General features: G+C 36.7%; 1 protein-coding gene across 2 annotated transcripts; it reads left to right on the forward strand.

Annotated features, from left to right (window-relative positions):
* The first annotated feature begins 1,737 nt into the window (after positions 1 to 1,737).
* On the forward strand, positions 1,738 to 22,160 carry LOC131427004 (cytoplasmic protein NCK1). 2 transcript variants are annotated; one of them, XM_058589864.1, is made up of 6 exons: positions 1,738 to 2,175; positions 13,217 to 13,743; positions 13,813 to 14,136; positions 14,203 to 14,539; positions 14,603 to 14,927; positions 18,502 to 22,160. In XM_058589864.1, the coding sequence occupies exons 2-6, from the start codon at positions 13,722 to 13,724 to the stop codon at positions 18,709 to 18,711; spliced, it is 1,218 nt and encodes a 405-aa protein (XP_058445847.1). In that variant the 5' UTR covers positions 1,738 to 2,175; positions 13,217 to 13,721; the 3' UTR covers positions 18,712 to 22,160. The 2 variants fall into 2 exon arrangements, with proteins under 2 accessions (XP_058445847.1, XP_058445848.1); XM_058589865.1 differs by having other exon boundaries at positions 1,738 to 1,967.
* Positions 22,161 to 22,211: the final 51 nt, after the last annotated feature.

The following is a 22,211-nucleotide window of genomic DNA, read 5'->3' on the forward strand; positions in this document are numbered from 1 at the left end:
ATTCGGAATTCATTCGGATCTGATAATGTGGGCACTTATACACGGCAGAAAGATTTTCCCCCAGAAGGCTGGCTATGTCTGCCAGCAATTCAGTCAGAACTCTGGAAATAGTCTGGCAACAATGCAACAACCGTTTCCAACAGAGAATATTACCTAGCGGTTATTAACGGTTCTGTTTCTGCTGGCCACACAAGACTGGCAGAAACGTTTTGAATCGGTTCTAAATTTCATCGCCATGGTTGTATTACTTCAATAAGAAGTTCATATGAAGGGCAATATATTATTGCCCTTCATGTATATTTACTATGGAATATGTTATTACCAATAACACTGCTTTCTCACTACCAAACATACCCATATTTCAATCTCATTTACCTCGTCTCAAGAATCGTTTTTTGTACGTACATGCGGGATTGATGAATATCAAATGAAGTCGAATAAAAATAAAGAAAAAAGAAAGAGGAGGGAAATAAACATAACACGTACGGCGAGATAATGACGCAATTTTGCCTGGACAATTTTGACAGCAGCCGGAATGCAGTCAGCCTACTGACGGTTGCCAGAATTCCTCACGAGCGGGTGGGTGCTCGATCAACCCGATTGACAGTGACATAATATTGTGCATGCAGAAAAATATCTGAAGCGACGTCTTTCTCGTCTGATTATGTTGCTCCAGTGAAGTTCACTGTGCACCAATGATATGTAGACTGGCATGCGATATATTAATCACTCATAATTGTACGAAAATTCCCTTCCTTGTAATGTTTAGTGTCAAGCCCATTGATTCCTAAACATACACTATCAACTTAAAGCGCGTGGAATATCAATTTCTATATTCCATCGTTATGTGCTTCGATAGCGGAGGTAAGACAGTGTATTCATTTATGTTGAAGCACGTGGTTCATAAACAAGACAACAAAATATGTATGAAGCAACATGACTCTACCAGTTGATGTATAGGAAATGGCCGTTTAACTGACGTCGCTCGGCAACGTCGCTGCTCTAGACTGTCCAGCGAATTGCAGATTAGTGCTGTAGCGACAATAAATATCACTGAATATTCGCTCGTTTTATGAATGTGTTAGAGTAAAAGTTAGGCGGCTCACGCCATTTCACTACTTTCCGCCATCCCACTACTTGCTTATACGCCCAAATGAAAAATCAACCGAGAATCAGACCGCTTGAAAAATCAACCGAGGGCTATACCCGCTTGTGAGGAATTATGACAAACAGCAGCTTAGCTGCTGTCAAAACTATATATTGCCTATTCCGTGCAAATTCTCGGTTAATTTTTCAAAAGGGCGTATATGCAAGTGACAGTTTCTCTTTGTTTACTTTCTGTTCTATAAATTACCAAGCGGTTTCCACGTTTATCACTCAACTCTTTGCATGAAATGATACCCGAAACTTTCGACTTTCAAACAGAATAGTGATATCAAAGAAAATCTTTTTAATCACATCACAATAATCGAAAGAGAAAGTGATTAAAGAGAAACTGTCACTTGCTTATACGCACTTTTGAAAAATTACCCTAGAATTGTGAAAACGGCTTCTGTGAACGGTGCCGGATCAATTTGACAGTTAAGCGAACTATTTGTTCGAAGAAGATAGAAGATACATTTTTGGACTCTTCGATTGCAGTTTGCTTTTGTTAGAGAGAGAGATAAATGGCTTATTTATATGTACGCACACTAAAGCATAGCCGTCATTGAATTTCTTATATAGGTGGAGCGAAAAAGGAACCGAATGTAAAGTTTTCCTCGGTCGCCGTCGAAGTGTTTTCGGGACTGGTGATAAATTGCAACTTTTTAGTGAAGATCGGTCTATTTCGGGAGTGAATATTACCAAAATCGCTAGAGTTCTTGCACGGCTAGACCAAGCGACAATCATTGTGAAGAATTTTGCAAAGTTCACTGTGAAAAGAGGATTTTGCTTGCTGCCATTTTAGTGATCAGGATTGGAAAAAGGTTCACAACTTTCGTATTCCTCTATAGTAGACGGGGCGGTGTACGATTGGATGTGTGTGTGTGTGAGTAGAACGAGCCGCGTATGAAGTATTGGTAACTGAGGCATATACCGTGCAAAATACGGCAGCAGAGTTGAAGAGTGTTAGTGGTTCTCTTGCTAGCAGTCATTTATGATTGCTGAATTATAGGTTGGAAGTGAGCATAAATCGTAAGTTGTTTTCTTTTGTTATGACGTTATACCGACATGCGGATTTTGTTTTTCTCCCTAGTTTTTATATTTTCAATATGTTATATCTGAATAACACTTTCTACTTCGAACGAACAAAAATAATGGAAAAGGTGCTTGATTTGAATTTGTATGCTTGAGGATTGTATAAAAATGTTCATGTTTTTTAAGAATCAGGAATTCTGTAGCTACGCCTAAACGTTTCTGCTTGTTGTTGTCGTCGATATAGTCATATCTATGTTTTCTATTTATTGTTTCATGTTGCTTATCCGGTAACGCTTAGCGTTTCAGAAGTTTTACGAGGGGTGATTGACAAAAATTCTCAAGCATGTCATGACTCTAAATTGTTAGCTTACAATTGACTGCGAGCGTATCTACGCATGTGTGAGAATCGTTGATTTTGTTTCTACGCTCACTTTTCCTCGGAAGGGGCTGGGCTGATCATTTTCGTCCTTTTTGTTGTACTCATTTTTCTGTATAACTGAGGTGATTTGCCTTTCAACTGATGAACAACGTAGACATGTATTGGGTTATCAAGTCGCAAACGAGCTAGCGGTTCGCTACTTTCATTTATTTTACATATACTAAGCTGCTGTTACCCTATCCTCATAACTTGTTCAAACAAGTAAAGGAAGAACAATGGTCCTATGTCCGTTTCCTTTCCTTTTCTGTAAGCTCTTATTGTGATACATATGTGTCGCTTATAAAAAAAAAAGAAAATGAACCACACGAGTAGTACACCCCCTTATAACCAAAAATGTAGACAGTTTATTGCTATTCGCCAAAATGTTAGAATAAATTGTGCTAAGTGCTCGTTGTCGTAGGTAGCTTGGAACTCTTGAAACAGAGAGTATCCGAAACTGTTTCATGTATAAGTTGTTTTGTTCGCTTATGTCGTCCCGCAATTTATAATTTCTTATTTGGTAAAAACCAATTGCCAGTTATTCTTCACGTTGTGCCTAGTTCGTTTAGTATGCATGAATTATTCACTACAACGACCTTTCAGCTTGTGGCGATGTTCAAATGTCCAGATTTTTTTGGCTCATAGCCACAACCATTACACTACGAGGCATTGTTTTTGCAGGTCGTTCTCATGACGCCGCTTAATCGGGTTGGTATTTCAAGTTAGGCATATCTAACATTTGAGGTCATGAATAACAATGAACAATTATAAAAGTTAATCAAGTTACTCAAGATGCATATTTACATCTTTAGGTTACATATACAAATTTGCCTCAGATTGCCATTATACTTGTTTTAGTTACAGAACTCGTGTTGAAACCCAAAATATAAGACAATAGTATGCTGTATGCTGATGTTTTACAAACGTTCAACTTCGACAATATTATTATGTTTTTTCCTGTGTTCTTCTTTGACCATTTATGGATTAACTCTTCTAATCTAGAAGTGTATAACACTTGTTCTCTCAAGATAGTCGTTCCTAGAAGAAAAAGCCAGTACTACAATACAGCCACAGAATAAAAACAGACAAAATACAAAGATGTTTAGAATCTGATATTCCGAATTAAAACTTGATGGGAACTACGATATGAGCAACATTAACCATATATTAAATTTTCGCGTTTCGTTTTTTACAATAAATTCGCGTAATGTTCACATTATATCGACCGATTAAACCATTAATAAAACAAAAATCATGAATGCCTTCTGTATGAATTTCCTAAATTATGTGATTATTATTATCCTACGATCTGAAAGGATACTTTTTCCATTAAATATCGGGAGATGCTCACTATGACTCCCATTTTGGTTTTTTAAATTTACCAAGCATACAAGTGCCACATGAACGTTCACTAGATGGCACCAAACAAATGTACTTTCACAAGAACACCAACATACATACCATGTTTTATATCACAGCGTATATTTTTGAGCCAAAATATTACAAATTCTTTGCCAAATAACAAGTAATCACTGACAATGTTGATTCGGTGTTTGTTTTTATTATCGAATACTTAAGCAGCCTTTCGGTCCTCATGTTCTATCGAAAGTCGGCTTAGTGATTCAAAGCATAAGGTACTGGTCTTACAAGCCAGTTATCGTATGTTTGAGCTTCGACCTGGAAGGATTCTTAGTGTCAGTAGGATCGTAGCCATACAATAGCCGTTGGATTACTGTTTTCGACTGATTCGAAGAATTCAACAACAATGGAATTTTAGAAGAACAAGAAGAAATTCAACAACAATGGAAATTGAACTGCCGAGTTTAGCACTAAGCAATTCAATTTGAACTGCTCTGCACTGATGAGTCAAAGACGAAACGTAAAAATAATAAAAACGATTATGTGCCCTAGCACAAAATTTGGCTAACCCCTAAATGAACAATGGGAAGATATTGGCGTGGCGATTTCCATTATGAGTAGCTGAAACTGATAATCAGAGATGCCAGATACTTTCATAGGAAATCTTACTCTCTATAAAAAAAAATTGTATTTATCTCTATTCACTAATAAAATAAATTTCAACAATAAAATGATGTTAAAAGACGTTATTCCAACACATTATGGCTGTAGAATGGTAAATTCAATGAGGTCATACGAAAAAGTTTTTATTTTACTTTTTGGGAAATTCGTATTAAATTTAGAAAATCTGTATTCTGTATGCGTATGTAAAAATCTGTATAATACAGATAAATCTGTATAAATGACATCTCTGCTGATAATACTCAACGCTACAAACAGCAAAACAGAAAAAAGTCATACTCTTTCATGTCAATCCGCCGTCTCACAATTCGAACCCGGATAGATGAGTGCGGATGAAAAGCATTATCGCATGCCACTTACCAAACCAATCCCTTCAGATTATCACCCATTTGCGTCGATGGGACACGCATTCGGTGAGCGGGACCTTCAAATCCGAATAGATGGATATATTTTGCCTTCTTAAAATCCATATAGGTGGATACTTTTTTCGAGTAAGCCACAAATTTCCAGAATTCAGTGATACTTATACACCTTATTCAAATATGTTTGTTCTTGTTTTCAATTTTATATTTGAAATGGATTGTTCCTGCAGCAATTCGAAGTTTCGAAGGCTATTATAACATTTTCTTTTATGGCCGCTTTGGACGGTTCTAACCAATTGTAGCCTACACACTTAAATTAGATTACCGACCTCAGCTGTTCAAATCTTGGTAGGTGATTTTATCGGTAAATTCACATTTTATTACTGCGGTAAGTTGAGGTACTGCTGTCAACAAATGTGCATTTGTGCTGATATATCAGTAGAATGGAAATATTCGGTAGTTCGGCTGTTCAAAACTCGTCAAAAGAGGCAAGAATTACCGAACGAAATTAAGTGTGTACTTCTGCGAAACAGCTTCAAATAGCGGCACCGACTTTGACAACAGCTTTCTGACAGACGAATGTTCACGCAAAATAGTCTACACATTGTTGTGTGATATCTGTAAGAAGTCAGTTAAGGCTGGAAACCCCTAAATACGTATCTCTAGGCAGTGTTGGTGATTGCTGAAAATTTGACAGAAGCTGCTCGATTTTTATCTATATTGTATACAACATTTTTAATCCGGTAGAAGATGCTACAAGAATTCGAGTCTCTCAATGCATGAACCTCGAGAGAATTTTTGTACATTTCTTCGCTCCACTTCATACTCTGAGTATTTCATGGCCCTTAAAAAAATTTCAGTCTGATAATGATCGCCGCTGTGTGGAATTTACCAAGAGAGAATCGCAAGTTGACAATTATCGCAGAAAATCGAATCGATGATTCGGCTTGATGATTTTCATACTAGGTTGCATTATTTCAAAACCCTTGTGTGGAGCATTCACATACATTTTCATAGACACAAATTATACAAAGGTTATATGCACATAGTTAGAATAAGCGGCAATAGTAAAATGATTCTATCGCAATTATCCACTGCCCATACAGAATCGGATCGCGAAACGAGAATAAGCGACCGTTTGTTGCTTCAGAGAGAATCCCCACAGCAGCGTGCTAACGTATGTGTTGGAAGACTTTAAGCAGCTTCCCGCAATGTCATTTTACAAAGGTGAAAATTGACAAAGTATATTTGGTTTGGCAGGCAAAATGCAGCTGCGGCCGAACAAGCCAATGTTTCATCTCTACCGGAACGGTAAACAAGGAAATATACCGTGAAGAAGACCTAAAGATGCATTTGTTACCATTCCTACGCTGCTATGACGCTCCCTTACTATTCTGGACTGATTTGGCATCTAGTCACGACGGTAAAGTTGTTTTGGAATGTTATAAAGCGAATGGAGTCTATGTAACGAAAGAGGCCAATTCACCTAACAGCGACCTATAGAGAGTCTTTAGTATCAGTACGAGCACGTTTAAATCAGCATACCACCGACAAATGGTTGTTTTTGAAGAAGCAGAGTTCCCGTAGCACTTCAAGCCATTGCTGAGTTTGCGATATGTTTATTCATCGGAAAGCAATGATAAATCAACAAGCGAAATCCATTGTTTTGAGAATATCAAGACTAGCGTAATTTAAATCAATTCAACTCGTGGACCAAACACTTACACCTATAATAAATTCGAAGCTGGCTTTTTTGTCCTGAACCTGAGCCTGAAAACCTGAGCTAATCGGTCTGTATTCTTTTGGCCATTTGATGTATGGGCAAAGTTTTCAAAGGGTTTTCCAACTCAACAGATAAAGTGTGAGTTGGATTTTCTCGCAATATAATTGTTGTTAAATGTTCAAACTGATTTCTATGAAGATATGTTCTTCGAAATCTTCTTACTTAATATAGGCTTATCCTTCTCCACCCGTCGATTGTTGTGGATAGTTGCGAATGGTTTGCTCTTCTCAGGAGTTTGAACAATTATTACTGTCAATAGGACCGTAGCACCATCCATGCAACGGTTCTGTACGCTAAGAATCGGATGCGAAGTCTGCTAAAGCAGGATGGCCAAAAGGAACCCAATACCAAGACTGAGCATTGTTTCAATTTCAGCTTCAATAAATGTTACTTCCTCACATAACCTTATCTTATCCCATAGCGGTTATATTCGTATACACTACGCTTTCTTACTATGCTTTCTTACTATTGGGCATGAAAACGTAATAATTTTAACTAGAATAGTCGTACCAATAGTCATCTTATTAGTCGAGTCAGTATAAATATAAGAATATTTGTTTCGGCACAAAGAATCAATATTATTGGATATATACTGAGCAAAATGCCCCATACTTATGTCATTGTAGTGCAAAAGTTCGATGCAATTTGAGTCAATGCTGGATACCTTGATAATATGATGTCTTGGATTACTCGTAACCCTCTATTGCTATGAAACAGTCAAGTGCACGCTGAATTACACTTAACACATCCTTTGTCGCGCACGGTATCTACGGAAAGATGCGGTCCTCTTAGTAGGGGAAATAAAATCGCTTCCTATGTGTAGGGGAGGTGCAGTGTTTATATTTAATACTGCATCTATAGGAAACCATTTTCATCAAAGCTAGAAATGAAGAACTCTGATGTAAATTTTTGACTGCACTCAAGTTGTTAGTCGTATAATAAATATACATTCGAACTTCTACTTGCATTTGGTTTGACTAGTAAAAACCGGGAATTTTAGTGCAAAACCGGGAAAAACTTACTAGCTCAAATAAGAGTAACAGTTGTTAGCATCATGATTTTTTTTCATCAATTGAAAAGTAGGAGACAATGTCCAATTTTGCGTTTGAGCGTAAAAGTATTGAAACAACTTATTGACCCATGCAGGTTCTATGTTGAACATTCCATTGGAAATTGGGCCAACACCCCATGTCTCGTCCAACGATTTTAAGGGTTTAACAACAGTTTTTATCCAATCAGGAAGCATCACAGCTTTCTTATCATAGCCATAACCATAACAACATATTTAAAATTTTGAAAGATAGGGATAATTTGGATGCTTTCTCTGGATTTTTTTAAAATTTTTGAATAAGTTTTCCACACATTTGCAAAAGGTAACCTGAGGTGAATTTTTAATAAAATTTCAGGGTATGTATCCTAGCGGATTAGTTATAAGGTGAAATAATCATTGCTTAATTTGAAGTCAGTTCACTACAAATGTTGCATTGATCTGCAAGAATCATGAAAAACTCGTACAATCTGATTATTTTTCTTATCACTCCACGAGGGATGTCTAGTATTAAGAATCCTATAAGGAAAAAATGGACCGATATCTTGTGCGTTTTTACAGGTATCTTTTGATTTATCTGCTCATCAACGCATTGAAATCGTAAACATGTTGCATTTCAACGGTTTTGCTAAATCTGGTGTATCTAATGATTTCAAATTGAATTTTATTACAGGAGAATTTAAATTTTTTTGTCTGATAGGACATTGTTAATAATTGGTTTTATGTTTCCATCATAATCAGAGCATGACAATTCATCTGAGGGAATAGACGTGTTTGCAAACGAATTACTATAACTTAAACAGCGTATGTACGAATGACAATTTGTTATGCCATGGCCGAAGCCCTGGAAGATATTGTGTTAGGTTCGCTGTGCCATCATGCCGTTTATAATTTTACCGCCGTACTGAGATTATCACTTTCACTTCCGGAAGGAACGGAGAAAGCTCTGTACAAAATGCTTTGAAATTGCAGGTATAGATTGTTGTTGGTTTTCCAGACTGACAAGCGTCCATTTTGGGGATTGTGGTTCTTTATTGATTTATTTTCATTGTTGATTTATCATATTTAGTTATCAAATGTATACGAAAAAATAATAAAAACAGTCATGTGCGCTCGGAAGAAATGGGTTACGTGTAACCAAAACCCCTAGATGACTAGAAAAAGGTTTTATGCATATCTTATATGCACTAGTAATAATGAATATCTCCTATTTATACATCGAGATATCCGGAAAGTACTTTAATCCTCAATTTGCGGGTCTATTATAATAATAATATATTTTGGATATCTGTTTAAAACTTTAATTAAAGCAGCGCCGCTTTTACATATTTATGAGCCCGAGGGCAAGATTTATTTGTGTTAGTGTTAGTTAGGGGCAACTAACTGAATGACCTGTTTTGCTAAGTTGACCCCGTCAAGGGCCCCTAAGGCTATGGAATTAAAAGAATATTTAAAAAAATTAAACACAGGGAACCGCTTTTTCCACTTTTGTGAATTTGTTCCTATGCCGTATAAATGACATTTGATTTTGAGATTGGACAGTGTCTTCGTTCAACAATCCTAGTAATTTGGCATTTTTGTACTTATTTGTCATTCACACTGAAATCTATACATTTAAATCGTTTCAACCCACGTTCTTAAGTTCTCTACCTAATGTTTCCCGTAAGCTTCAACAAGAATTCGATGGAATTCAGAAACACTTTTATCATAGCAAAGTGATGAATAAACACTACCTGTAAATGCTCTTTACTTGGCATAAATATCGACACGTTCACTTAATTAAGTGTTTATGACACTAATTTGCTATTGACAAAACAGCAACAAGTTTTTAGAACGTGATATGATACAGCAAAAAAAATGACGCAATAGTTTCGACGGTGAACTAGTCCTTCTTGAATAAAGTCCTGCACTATTAACTGGCACATCTGGTATATTACTAACATAAAAATATGTATTTCGAGAGAGATGAATTTGAAATAACAATAAAATGACATTTCCATCTAGATGAAGCTATTTTTAGAAGCTTGAAAAAATAGATAAGAAGTAGATTCTCTCGAAAATTAGGCATAAATATCAAAAACATCAATTGTGGTCTTTTACGACACCGGAGCAGGAACATAAGGAATCTATTTTGGCTGTTTCTTTTCATCGCCGGATTTCACTAGGCCTTCAGACTAATGCTATCCGAACGAGATTAGTTACTAACAATCTTCTATCAAGACCCCTTAAAAAGGCCGTTTGTTATAATATTTGATAAATCGATTGAGGTCTGGAGATTAATGGTACCCATTATCCTCCGGACTGATCCATCCTAGCGATCCACTAGGTTTCTGTGCTGAGAATAGATCCACAGGGTTTATGTGCCAATCGATTAAGTTATCTATCTACTAATTTGGATGAATCATTCTAAACTTCCTCGAAGCATAATTTGTACTTCACTAGAGTCGAAAAAAATAATGTCTTTAATCGAATTAATGATATAACAGATGCTAGAGATTTGATGATTCCACATTTATCTCAACGGGAAAATAGACGGCTTCCGACACTATAAATAACGTTGCAATATATTAGGAATTTAAGGTTTAACACACAGAGTTTAATCTCGCACAATCGATGTGTCGGTCTGTTCAATGTTTTAATTACTAGTTTTCGGGTAGAACGAGATCCTTTCACGCTATTTGGGTTCGATTCCCAACCCCGCACATAGGATCACATCAAGAAGTTTTTAAAGTCCGAGAAAGGTATACATGTGTTCATAGATTGCAATGTGTATCATCTCAATATTTCTGTTTCCTCAGTCCTTTGGCTCAGAAAGGGGAATGGAATCATGTCCTTTTTGTTACCTCTGGGAGCCGCAAACAGCGTGGACATTGTCCAAAGTCTGCACACCTAGTAGTTTGATTACATGTTAAATGTAGCTCTCTCTTAAATTGCGTTGTGGAATGCTTGGTACTTTCTCTGGCATTTGTTACTTTCACTCAGGTCCTCACTAATGCTACACCTACTCATCAATCATCATTCATATCCCACTATGGGGATGCAAAAAATACAAAAAAATAAATGGACAATGATAGAAACAACCAGAGCAGATTAGAAAAGTTAGTGTTAGTAGACGAATCATTTCTAGATAAAGTAGATCGTAAGTACCGCTTCAGACATGAAAGCTATATAGAAAAGCAGGGCCAAGACCGAAGCGGATACAATACGAAATTCTCCGAAGTTTCACTAACGAAGACATTAAAAACACAAAATCAGTTGGTAGGATGACAAAATAACGGGAGCGGGTTAGTTCGCCGAAAGCCATTTCGCCGAAAGTCGTTTGGCCGCCGACCCGCTTTCGTTAGGGCCGAGGTCGGACAGCACAGGAATCAAATCGTTGTGGCGAAGCCGCATTAGATATTTTTCACTTAGTAAACGGGAAATACCACATACATTTGCTTGGTAGATACACCTATGCAATTGCGTTGATGCTTAGTGGCTAATAGTCAACAAGTTTTCTTGGGAACTCCGTTCTGAGGTTCATGAATCAATCTTTATTCCAGAGTACAAGAATCAATCTTTATTCAAGAAGTACAATTGTAGGTCAACAAAACGGACGTTAACGTATTATCATTCATTTGTGTTTATTTTAAATCAATTCCAATTATAATATTGAGGTAGCGCTTCGCCGTGGTCACGGGAGTTCGCTGCCTATCCTGGGGTTTCACGCACTTTACCCAAAATTGTGAGAAAACGGTAAAGAAAACGGAAATTCCAAGAACATACGATTCTAGATAATTAATTTTTCTATCGAGTCGTATATAAACTGTGCCTGATAAACGTTTTTATCGAAAGATTTCGTGCGAGTTTTAAAAATAAATGAGTTTTTCCTTATTCTTTCGCACGCACACAATGTCAACGCATGCATTGGGATGTGAAAAATGCCACATGCGGTAGACGCTAACAACATTTCTTTTGTTTTCGTTGTCCGTTCTCTCTGTGTAAACGTTGAATAAAGATGAGTAGAAAATGTAAGTAAGTGTTACTACTTTGTAAAATAATTTCTATTCATGTTTCAGTAGAACCAGAAATCAGTAATGATTTTCATCGCTACTAGCTTTGAAGCTTTGTTGAAAACGTAGCACATCCCTACATATGCAAGTTGTTTATAGCGAGAAATGGAAAAAAGAAAACCAAAGGTTTAACGAAACTCGCACGAAATCTCGCGAAAGAAAAGCTTTCTAACTAATATTTTTCGCCAAATGCATAGTAAAATCATTTACCTACAATCGTATGTTTTTGATTTTTCGTGAATCGGGTTAGTATTGGAGAAATTTGCAATTTAGAGTGAAATTTCGGCGACAAAGCAAGAGGAAGTAGTGAGTTGTCTCGCTTCGACTTGACCACGGCGAAGCGCTACCTTAAGACAATTGCAGAAATCGGCGAAATCACATTCGGCGAAGTGGCCCATTCGACGAAATGTCATTCGGCGAAATGATCCTTTCGGCGAAATGATCATTTCGGCGAAACGGCTTTCAGCGAAATGACCCTGATCCCAAAATAACGATACGATACAGACGCATGTCCTATAAGGGGAAAAAATAGCATGTGATATGAATTAATATATTGGTGAACTGTTTTCGATTTTTTCTTATTTTAAATTAACATCTTATAGCAAATGTGTACATATTGATATTAAGGATACTTACATAATTTGATCTAAATGGAATTGAAATGCATTCCGAATAGATCATGGATTGACTTTATTTGGTGTCGCTTGAAACAGACGGCGAGCTTGAAAAACCTGATGGCTGATTAAATGAGACTACTCAGTTCAAAATTGTCTATCTCGTAAAAGAGCTCAAATATTACTATGGAACTTCAGCTTGCTCAAACTTTCCAATCGGTTACGAGAAAATAATTTACGCAATTTGCGCCTCATTGTGAGTGTGAAGGTAACCAAATGTAACAATGAAAACCGTAAATGATTCTGTGTTCGATTGATGAAAACTCACTTCTCAATCGATCAGTAACAAAATATATAGATCTTCTGGTAATATCTTTTAGGCAAACAATTAAGTATGTTTCCATTAAACAAAACATTGAGGTTCATTTCAGCATCATTCAAAAGTATAGATTAAAATGCATTTTTATAGACACTGATACTGTCGAAAGGTTCCCTTATCTCGTTCGGTGTCGCATATTTGTCTACCCAAATTTTCGATGGTACCGTCAGAACATATGAAATCGAAATCAAGTCTTCCTTCCGTTTTATTTAGCTTATGATGATTTTTTTTGTCATATTCCGAACCCGTTCACGAGGTCGATCTGAAGACATCAAAAGCTTTATTTAACTTGAAATAACATCAATAACAAAATTATTTGTTCTTTTTTATTTTCAATTCCAGGTGTTTCAACAAGTACATTATAAGAATATACCATGATATTAAGAAAAAAAAGTCAACTTCACGCTAAAAAATCGTAGTGAACCATTCAATTTAAAGCTGATATATTCTGTTTCACCATCAACTATACTATCCGTATTGCATGACATAACTATTATCCGTATCCTGCTGTGAGTCTGCTTTCTACCGCTGGCGGCTGCAGGGACCAGAAATCGGTAAAATAAAACTTGTAAAAAGAAGAAGTAAATCAACCGGCAACGACAGAATATATGTTGGTAGAAACAGTTGAATACGTATCTGGATAAGACATCTCTCTTCGCTAGTATACGCTCACATAAACACCGATTGTGGGCAGTACGAGCGGTAGGTGGTGCCGTATTAAATTAGAGCCACCATAGTCATTAGTTTGTAAGTAATTATTAGCCCAATATTCTGTGGAAACATCAACAGCTGTTCGCGAGGACACACTAACACTATACTTAGGTACTAAAGTAATCAGTAATCTCCGATGGCAGGAAGCATAAAACAAGGTAAATAATCAGATACCAATCAGGTTCTTGTTTCGGGATAATTGGATTCACAATATGTTTTCGTTTCAGACGATATGTGCTACGTCGTAGCCAAATACGATTATGCCGCACAAGGTGCTCAAGAGCTGGATCTTAGAAAAAATGAACGGTATATGTTGCTGGACGACAGCAAACACTGGTGGCGAGTTCAGAATGCACACAACCAGTCGGGTTATGTACCGAGTAATTACGTTAAGAAAGAAAAGAAATCGGTTTCCTTGTTCGACAGTTTTAAAAAGAAAGTAAAAAAGGGTTCGTCGGGTAGCAAAACACTTCCAAATTGCTCACCATCTCGTCAGGTGGATAGTCCAACGATGAGTCGGAGGTTACCTCCAGATCCATCAGAAGCGGTTGGTAAGTGTTATTTTTCCAAATCCACTACATCTGTGAGCAGATCTCTTGATCTTCTCTTTATTACAGCTTCAACTCCTATCGGAACTGCCATAGTAAAATATAACTATCAAGCCCAGCAGCAGGATGAACTATCACTAATTAAGGGTACACGAATACTGATCCTCGAAAAGTCCAACGATGGGTGGTGGCGCGGCCAAAGTGGTTCTGCCACCGGATGGTTTCCTAGTAATTACACGACAGAGGAAACCGAAGATGATACTGTTCACACCTATGCCATGGCAGAAAACGTATTAGACATTGTGGTGGCACTTTACTCGTTCAACTCGAATAATGATACGGAATTATCATTTGAGAAAGGGGATCGTTTAGAGATTCTCGATCGGCCTGCAACAGATCCTGAATGGTGCGTTCTTGTTATTGTTGTTCAATTCAATCATTTTATTAAACTAGTATTTCCTTTCTGTAGGTTCAAAGCTCGCAACAACAATGGTCAGGTCGGTTTGGTACCACGAAACTATCTTCAGGAGCTAACCGAATATCTGGCGCAACCGTATCGCAGTAACAATGGTAGTGGTCCTGATTCGTTAGATCGACGGCCTAACGAACAGCAAACGAACAACAATAATTCAAACTCTGCAAACAGCAACAATAACAACTCTCAACAGTTGGACCGACCACCACTGACTGGGAAAAGCTGGTACTACGGTGCTATCACGCGAAGTCAATGTGATACGGTGCTAAATACTCACGGTCACGATGGAGACTATCTAATCAGAGATAGTGAAACAAATGTAAGTATCATATCTACGAAAGTGATCATTTAATTTTACAAGTTAATATTTGCGTGTCCAAGAAATTAATTTTGCGAAAAAAAGAATGTTTCCGTAATGGTTGTGGCTCTAGGTTTGTGTTATCTAGGGTTGATAGTTCAATGTATGTGACGTTGGGCTTTACAAGTCAGCCCTGATTTGGACAAATTCTTAGTGTCAACAGGATCATAGCACTAGTCATGCAAAGCTAATAATCGGCTGCGACATCACTTGGTCAAAATCCATGAAAGTAATGTAAAACCAAAACTATGTTTTGCTTTTTTGTAACAATGACCGTTTCGTATTATGGGAATCGGGGGAAAAAGCTAGAAATGTTTTTCGAAATAGTAATACCAGTGGCGTCTCGTGACAAAATTTACGGGTTGTGCACTGAGCATGTTGTATGATATCAGATGTAAACTATTTGTTGTAAGTGAAGACTGGTGGATATGTTCTGCGAAATCGTTATGTGAAGATAAATCAGATATACAAAAAAAAAACGCGAAGCGTTGCCATGCACGTTATTTAAATAATATACAACGTACAATGAAATCTAACCCGAGAGCTTTCTGGAAGCATGTTAATGAGCAAAGGAAAGAATTTGGTTTGCCATCACAAATGCAATTCGGAGATCGTATTGGTTCGTCTATTCAAGAAATTTGCCTCGAAAAGGTTCGCAAGCGTTTTCTCTTGCGATTTTCTATCTCCGCAGGAAACAGCACGCGCCGCGAATAATGTTCCTGTATCCAATTATGCTTTGCACTCGATCAATATAGACGAGGAATCGATACAAACGGCAATCGTTGGTATGATGAAGGCTTCCACCTCTGCAGGCCCAGACGCCATACCAGCAGTCATCTTAAAGAAATGTTCAACCGGGTTAATTGCCCCCCTTTGCCGTTTATTTAATATGTCACTAGCTACGGGAGTATTCCCCAACTTATGGAAAGCTTCATTCATGTTTCCGGTCTACAAGAAAGGAGACAAAAGAGATATAAACAACTACCGTGGTATAACTTGTATAAGCGTTATCCCCAAACTATTCGAAAAAGTAATACTGACTCCAATTTTCAATCATTGCAAGCAGTATATCGATGATTCCCAACATGGGTTTATGCCAAAGCGTTCCACAACCACCAATCTATTATCCTTTACATCGTACGTGACCAACGCCATGTCAAATGGTTTTCAGACGGACGTAATCTATACCGATCTTTGCCTCGCCTTCGATAAAATTAATCATGACATCACAATAGCAAAACTGGATCGACTTGGTTTTGGTACAAACGTCCTTCGATGGATACAATCATATCTCAGGAATCTGGAAGGACCGCGCATATCTTTTGCAGATGACCTCAAGATATACCGTGTTAATCGCAACTCAAAGGATGCGACGTTTCTTCAGCGACAAATGGCAATCTTTTCGGATTGGTGAAAATTGAATCACATGACCGTTAATCCAGAAAAATCATTACGTTTACGAGAAAAAAAGTGCCTTTGAAATTCGAATACTTTATTGAGCGATTTATGATTGGTAGATCGACGTGCATCAAGGACCTCGGCGTTTTTCTTGACGAGCAGTTAACATTCAAGCAACACACCAACTACATTGTGGCTAAAGCTGCCTTGGATTTGTGATGAGAATGGCTAAGCATTTTACGGATGTTTACTGCTTGAAATCCCTATACTGTTCACTCGTTCGCTCTACTCTGGAATATTGTTCAGCTGTTTGGAACCCTCACTACCTCAATGGCGTTAATAGAATCGAGTCGATTCATCGTAGATTCGTTCGATTCGCTCTTCGCCGTTTACCTTGGACCAATCCTCATCAACTACCGAGTTATGAAAGTCGCGGATTGCTAATCGGTCTAGACACACTGCAAGTAAGACGGGAGCTATCGCGTGCTTTAATGATAGCAATTGTTTTGAATGATAGGATCGACTGCCCCACATTGCTCCGTGAAGTCAACATCAATGTTCGTCCTCGAGCTCTCCGCAACAATGCTTTTCTTCGACTTCCTTTACGCCGTACTAACTACGGGATAAACGGTGCGATTATCGGCTTACAACGATCATTCAATCGAGTGTCATCTGAGTTCGACTTCAATCTTTCACGGCATAAAACAAGGACCAAATTCTTACATAGTATTAGAATTAATCTTTAGGACCACATCGTGTCTGTTGATTTTACAATAAATAAATAAATTCTTATGCAAAAAAAAAATCACACTGTAACTTCGGAACCGAAAGTCGGATCAACAGGCGACGGAGACGAGGCGACGGGCAACGATTGACGTGCACCAAATGATCTGATCTTAATTGCCTTCAAATTCACGAAAAATGGCAGCTTGAGATTGCGTATAAGAATCGAGCACATCGTCGCGAAAATTTGGGTAGTAGCCGTTATGTGACTTACCATAAGATTCAGGCATGCTTGGGCGTTAGTTCCACTTTCATTCGTTCAATACTGTATGAACATTTTGTCATCAAAAAGACTTGTTGCAGCTGGATACCACATAATTTTGATTATGATAATAATGATAATTAAATACCGTCTATAAGATCGGAACGAGTGAAAAATCATGGATCAAAGTCGGGTGTACGTTATTTGGCCGAATTTTGTTTGGCATAACTTTGGCATAAATTTGTTTGGCGTAACTTTTGTTTGGCATAATGTCGTTTGGCATAATGTCGTTTGGCATAAAATAAAAAATATATGCTGTTTCATTTGGCATAATTGTTGTTTGGCATAATTTTCATTTGGCATGATTTCAATTGTGCATATTTTCTTTTGATTCGTTTTATTCTGGGAGTAATTTAAAAGGTTGAAATACATAACGGCCTGAAACACTTGGATTATAGGTTTTCCAATTAGTGATTGGACGACTCGGACTGCGTTGCCTTGTCCTCGTTGTGGTCTAAAACTAGAAAATAATCTCTAAAGGCGGCTTCGCCGCCTTGCTTTTTTTTAATGCGAGGCCAAGGGATAGCTCCTAGCTTTGAATAGACCGGGCAAACGAATTGATTACAGGTTTGTGTGCGCGGGCCGCCACACACTATGTCTTTTTATTTTATGTCAAAAGACATTATGCCAAACAAATTTATGCCAATCAAACGTTATGCCAGTCAAATTTATTCCAAACAAAATTCGGCCAAATAACGTACACCCATCAAAGTCATATGAAGCCGAAACTAAACTACAATCGTCTGTATTGTTTTATTTTAAGACAAGGATGTTGAATTGCGTAGTCAACCTTTTTCGACGCCTGAGTGACACCTGAAAAAGTACTGATTTGTATGTAGAATTCTTTGAAAACAAAAAAGCCAATTTTAAAACAACCCTTTGTTTTTAATTTTATATCTATCTCTTGTATATGATTTTTGAAAGGTGTTGATAAGAATTATACTATGTTCGTGACGACTTTACGCCAAAAAAACACATAGTCCAATTCGTTGAATTTACTAACGTTTGATGATAGATCGATAAAACACTCAATTTGATTTCTTGTACACTTTTTTCATGCGCTAATACATTTCTTATTTTATCTATTTCTAGATGGGCGATTATTCGGTATCTCTGAAAGCCCCGGGTCGTAACAAGCATTTTCGTGTGCACGTGGAGGGTAACATGTACTGCATCGGGCAACGTAAATTTCACACACTAGATCAACTAGTGGACCATTACCAAAGAGCACCTATCTACACCAACAAGCAAGGTGAGAAGCTGTATCTAGTGCGGCCTCTGCCGAAAGCGAATGGAACTTAAGGGTGATTTCGCGACCGATTTTGTTTGTTGTCAGGTAAGCGCGCATTTTTTACTGTTTATATACTAGTGGCAAAAGCGAGCAAAATCACACACGCATTATAATATAAGGCTACAAAAAAAGGTTACGTGAGACGAAAGTATATTGGACAACCTAAAACATTACGCAAAAATGACGCGTATATTGATAATTATTATTATTTATTTATCAAGACAATGAAAATTCGGGACGCATGGAACGCCCATTTCGGACGTTAAAATAACAAAAAAAAATATACTCGAAGAGCAGAATCACAATTTAGTCACAAAATATAGAACCGAATGAATGTGGTCGAGTTTTCAAGAAAGCAGAAAAAGACGAATCTTTTTAAATTAACGTACGTGTATTCGCGCATCCTACTAAGCAAAGCAGTACATATTACCCCTCAAGTAAAATGTATCGTCTACAACATACAGTTAAATTGATCATATTAACATCCACTAATGCTTTGTAAACAGAACATAACATTCAAATAATATACAATTGAAATAACTGGTGCAGCTTCCCAACATTTGAAATAAAATTAAAACATATAGTACATGAATGGTTTTATAGTCACAGAGAAGTGTAACCGTATATGGGTATACAACAAAACTAGTATTCCGGCCAGCGTTTTTAGCGAAATCTAGATTTGTTTGATTGTGCTTTTGCCAGATCCACTATTGGTGTTGTATTCAGGAAAACACTGAGATTACTGCAGCAGTTACTAGCAGCAGTTTTTATACTTTTGTTCTGGTTTCCCAGCGTAATTGGGAGATTATCATTATCTACATCAACTGGCACAAAATTAAATCGAGATGTTGTTTTTAAAGCATTCCAACAGCGGTATTTTAACCACCGAACCACCTAACAATCCATCAATTGTTTGATCATACACTTTTGAACTAATCTTCTCCTCAAAATTGTCGTGCTGAATCTGGATAAATAAGATAAAGCATAAAGTATATGTTCATTTTTATTTTTTACCAACGAGGTGCAATTTTTTTACTTGTGAATAAGATCTATATTTTATGTTTAATATATTCGCTACTTGCGTTTTGTGCTATGGTTATATCATTCATCTATCATTAATTGATTCATTTGAAAAAAATATCTGCTTACGAAGGAGTTTCTGAAAGTTCTAGTTCATCCATATGTTTAATTATTGGTAGTCCTTGCATAACTGTTTCATATTGGTCGGTGATATGATGGTTATGCGCAGAACGGCAGCATAGTTTATTAATAGATTGAAGCAAAGTTCAACAATCCAAATAATCCAATAAATAACATAATACGGAAACAATGAAATAGAAATATTATGTTTTATGTATGATCCGAAACACTAAAAATTATTAAAACGATAGCCTTTCACGCAGCGTACCTGTAATGGATCCTTAACACTCGTACATAGGATCAGGAAACTTTTGTTTCTGATTTCAACAGGCAAATAACCACAAGATTGAACTATCAAGCATCCACAAAGTAGCATTTCATTGTTTTCGCCGTTTATTTTCGGTGATGCGAAAGCAGTCTCCAATTTTCAAATGAACATATTTGCAGCCTGATTACATACTGATGATCTGTATTTAAATTCAGTTTTGTTATCTATGAACATGTATGATTGACCATGATAGCGCAAAGTTTTGGAAACAACGATTCGGAATAAAACGAAACTTGAAGTTTTTTTTTGTTTCAGTTAGTTAATAACTAATATGATCACAATTGTTTGAACTTTGTAGGAAAATTACTATTGAGAGTATATTATTTCCGTATTTTTTACACGTATTTCATTTCAATATCACTTGTTATCTTTGACCAGATTAGCCATTTCGTTGTATGTTAAAAAAAATGAAATTCTTTGTACGCCTTAATCATTTTTTTTATGTTCGGTGTATAAAAGTAACTATGGTATGCATTTTACCTAGTTTGCTTTCAAATAATCAAGTAATACCGACTTACACCTGCTATTTTAGTTAACTTAAAGATATATGCATGTATCACATTTTTCTAATGTATAATGAAACAATGGTGTAAAAACAAGAAACCACGAAAAAGTAGTCAAAACGAATAACATTCAAATTTGTAAGATGTTTTGAAAAACTGATTACAGGAAAAACGAGCAAACAGGTTTGCTTTCACTGCAGAGCCTTTTTTTCGTACGAACGGGTGAACGCAATAAACAGAATCTAATTCGATCACAGGTGACGAGCTTCTTCGTGGCTAAAACTGACTGAAAATCGTACCGAGCTGTACGCTTTGCTTCGTCTTTATTTCAAACTAAAGATGATTTTGATTTTGGAGAAATTCTTTTTTAATATTCATGTCTGACAATCGTGCGACAAAACATGAATGACATTCGTCTTATCTCTATATCAATATTTGTTCCGTTAAATTTATGTGTAGCATATTGTGGAGAATTTAATATCATTGCATCCATTTCTGGATCCTTGTTGTATGTTTTGAAGCTCAGAAATGAAAACTATGGAATATCAAATTGATATATGATGTAGATTATTTTGCTAACGAAATAGCTTCAACAGTCTTTTCTTTGTTTATCCAGTACCTCATTGTCTCAAAGCTATACTACCGTTCTATCCGTTTTTCTATTACAAAGTAATACTAAGTAAACTAAATTCATTGACACAATGAATAAACAATTAGCGAGTTGTGTAATAACAATATTGTATGAATCAGAAACACACATTAGGAAAAAAATAAATCAACTTATACCAAATTGTAACTAGCGTGTTAAAGCCGAATCAGAGAAGTGAAGCAGCTGTAACTATGCAGAATATCAATTAGAACAAAACATACACATAAACTTGAAACATATACAAACCACGCAAAATTCGTACGCACTCGTAAGCGGCCGAAGTAACATATTCTAGTTCATTATTCCTTGCTCGAAATCAAACAATATTCCACCTTCTGATTTGAAAATGGTAGATGTGAACAATTTTATCATGTACCATTGTCATTAGCACCGATTTTTTTCCTTGAGTGAACAAGTTGTAAAAAGAAGAATGTTATGATAAATGGAACACTCCGTTAGGGTAGGTATTCTCTCAGAGAATACAAAAAAACAACAGTACATAAATACCAAAATCACAACCATCGCTAGCAAATACAGATAACGAAAAAGCTTAAGCACTTTATCCAGCGCTATGCGAACGATATTAGGTTGTATATTAGAATGGAAGTGGCTAGAAGTCAGACATCAGAAAACTCGAAGATTGCGAATTGTAGCAAAAACAAACTTTTCTTCTTTTGTGACATTTTTTTTAAAGAAAGTAACCCTAGAAGAAAATGCTTTGAATGAGGTGAATTTTAGAAAGCGAGAGAGAGAACGCGAGAGCTTGTAATCAAGTAATAAATTAACATAGATCTATGACGGATAAAACGATTTGTGAATTAAAAAAACATTGAAAGAATATTTTATAGGTGTTTTTATTGGACTAGAACAGGACTTGTTTGTCGGATTTCT

The sequence above is a fragment of the Malaya genurostris genome, chromosome 2 (genome assembly GCF_030247185.1).
Source record: "Malaya genurostris strain Urasoe2022 chromosome 2, Malgen_1.1, whole genome shotgun sequence".
Classification (NCBI taxonomy): Eukaryota; Metazoa; Arthropoda; class Insecta; order Diptera; family Culicidae; genus Malaya; species Malaya genurostris.